General features: G+C 43.2%; 1 protein-coding gene across 1 annotated transcript; it reads left to right on the top strand.

Moving 5' to 3' along the window:
• The first annotated feature begins 534 nt into the window (after positions 1-534).
• On the top strand, positions 535-2,427 carry dlx5a (distal-less homeobox 5a). Its single transcript, XM_046416840.1, has 3 exons — positions 535-1,130; positions 1,530-1,714; positions 1,921-2,427. Exons 1-3 carry the CDS (start codon positions 773-775, stop codon positions 2,233-2,235), a joined length of 858 nt encoding a protein of 285 aa, XP_046272796.1. The 5' UTR covers positions 535-772; the 3' UTR covers positions 2,236-2,427.
• The last annotated feature ends 247 nt before the right edge of the window (positions 2,428-2,674 follow it).

The following is a 2,674-nucleotide window of genomic DNA, read 5'->3' as shown; positions in this document are numbered from 1 at the left end:
AATATAAATAAAAAATAAAGCGTAAATATATTGGCCTTAAATGTGTTAAATGTTCAATGTATTTTATTTATTGAACTACATTTTTACGAATGGTCTACATGGAATATTTAATCAGATTTAACTCACGTACCTGTTAAAATATGATAACCACAGAGCTTCATGATAAACCTAAATTACTCTGATTGGTGTATTATTTTTCTTTAATGTGACAGGACTGAAACGTTTAACTTCAGGCTGTCATTTTGGGGTTGTTTGGCCCTTAAAAAGTTAATAGAATAACGTCGGGTCTGTTTTAATAAAATGCATCAATAAAGAATAATGAAGACAGTCGTAATAATCGGCAAGTCTTACAGCAGGAGGCCTTTTTGGTAATGAGGTTTTGTCCCTCTAATTCATCCCTCTGAAAACGTAGATTGGCCACACGGCCAACACTTTAATTGCTCCCATTGATTGATAGTATAAAAACACAACAATGCAGCTACATAGCCCGGGTGGTTTCCCCCTATAAGAAAGCTGGCTGAGTGAATTGGGTGTAGCTGTGTCTGTGTGCGCCTTGGCCAATGGAACCAGATCCTCCCTGCAGTGCGTAAGAGCGCGATTTAGGATTTAACCAAGTCTTTGCTGCGGGGCTGGCTGTAGTCTTCACCAGAGCCCGACGGCCCGAGAGCCTTTCAGCAATGCCAGTGTAGTTTTCACACCACTTTGGAGTCAGACTGCCTCGTTTTTTGCTAATTAGATAAAACAAATCCACTCGTTTTTTCCCCCCCGAAGTATGACTGGAGTATTCGATCGGAGGATCCCGAGTGTGAAACCTGCAGATTTCCAGAGCTCATTTCAACTCTCCACCATGCACCATCCGTCTCAGGAATCTCCTACTTTACCCGAGTCCACCGCCACGGATTCTGGTTACTACAGTCCCGCCGCTGGAGTCACTCACGGCTACTGCTCGCCCAGCTCCACCTCGTACGGGAAGCCGCTCAATGCCTACCAGTACCAGTACCCGGGTGTAAATGGATCCGCTGGAAATTATTCGACAAAATCCTACACTGATTACAGCTCGTACACGACCCCCACCTACCACCAGTACGCTGGGACTTACAGCAGAGTGCAAGCCCAGCCGAGTCCACAAGGTACGGGCCGCAGATTTTTCCTTTATATTAAGAACTGATTATTGGCGGATGACACCCAAACTAAATATCCGAAGTGTCAGGTTTTCATCTTGTCACATAATATCTTCGCATTTATTTCCGACTGTTCCGCTTGCATAAATATCCAGAAACTTGCAATCTGAAGCTAAATAAATAAATAAGAGATGCACTTACGTTAATTTGAAACCAGGCAATTCAACACGATTGTGAGAATGCTCTGGCTCTTCCTTTTTTTATGGATTAGTTTGGTTTATGAAATTTGATTTTCTTGGGAAAAAATGGACATAGTCGACAATACGTTGACACGTTATGGAAAAAAAAGGTTGTAGTTTGCGAAAGCCTACGCTCACGGGCTTATTTTTGTTATGATTATTTTCGCAGAAAAAGAGATAAGCGAACCTGAGGTGAGGATGGTGAACGGCAAGCCGAAGAAAGTGAGGAAACCCCGGACGATCTACTCCAGTTTCCAGCTGGCCGCCCTGCAGAGGCGGTTTCAGAACACACAGTACCTGGCGCTGCCGGAGAGAGCCGAGCTGGCCGCCTCGCTGGGACTCACGCAAACACAGGTGGGATTTTAGATTTTATTTTAGCTCAAATTCATTCTTAAACCCATTTTCATTATTTTACTTTTTTTTCAATGAGTTTAAAGAATAATGACTTTCGGTGAGCGTTGTTTCTGTGCGTCTTTACGCACCGTGCCTCCTCTGAACCTATCGCTTCTGAGGTTCTATATAAGACATTAATGGTTGTGCTTTTCGCTTTTATTTTACAGGTCAAAATTTGGTTCCAAAACAGGAGATCAAAATTGAAGAAGATCATGAAAAACGGCGAGCTTCCGCCGGAGCACAGCCCCAGCTCCAGTGACCCCATGGCGTGCAACTCTCCACAGTCCCCGGCCGTTTGGGACACACAGGGCCCCTCCAGGCCGCACAGCCTACAGCCGCAAAACATCAACACTACGGCTTCTAATTTTTTGGAAAGCTCGGGGTCGTGGTACACCCCAGCCGGCAGCTCCGTGGCTTCCCACCTGCAGACCCCTAACTCGATACAGCACTCGTTGGCTCTTGGAGCGGGGACGTTATATTGAAAAACCCTCTTGTTCATTTCATATCTTTTTTTTTTCCTCCTTCTATGGGACTCGTGTTCAAATTTCAGAGGAATATGCAATGTATTTGATGACAGTCATAGAAGAAACGTGTAAAATGTGTAAATGTGTGCATGTAATTTATTGCATTTTGGAAGACTATTAAACGTTTAAATGGACAATGGAAGTTTGAAACCTCCGGTTTCTCTGCAGTCTCTTGTTATTTTAACCCTCAGTTAATTAACCTCAAAATCACGACAAAGACTCACACGCATAAATAATGTTTGTGAGCCTCAGGTGACGTTTCCACACGTTGTAAATCACAGCTGCTCCGTAATGAGATGAACTTAGGAAATGTCGAAATTCTATAATCCTGGTATTTTTCAGTCGCCCGTAATAACCACAATCTGTCTGGGATTTTTAATTTTTTGTTTTTATTAAA

Source organism: Scatophagus argus, chromosome 17 (assembly GCF_020382885.2).
Source record: "Scatophagus argus isolate fScaArg1 chromosome 17, fScaArg1.pri, whole genome shotgun sequence".
Lineage (NCBI taxonomy): Eukaryota > Metazoa > Chordata > Actinopteri > Scatophagidae > Scatophagus > Scatophagus argus.
The sequence above is the reverse complement of the archived record's forward strand: the minus strand, read 5'-3'. Positions and strand labels throughout refer to the sequence as shown.

What these genes read in the sequence shown, in the direction of transcription:
- dlx5a (XM_046416840.1), top strand. Translation starts at nt 773, where the DNA reads ATGACTGGAGTATTCGATCGGAGGATCCCGAGTGTGAAACCTGCAGAT. An exon ending in AGCCCAGCCGAGTCCACAAG is followed by an intron (nt 1,131 to 1,529) that starts GTACGGGCCGCA and finishes TTATTTTCGCAG; the next exon opens with AAAAAGAGATAAGCGAACCT. An exon ending in TGGGACTCACGCAAACACAG is followed by an intron (nt 1,715 to 1,920) that starts GTGGGATTTTAG and finishes TTTATTTTACAG; the next exon opens with GTCAAAATTTGGTTCCAAAA.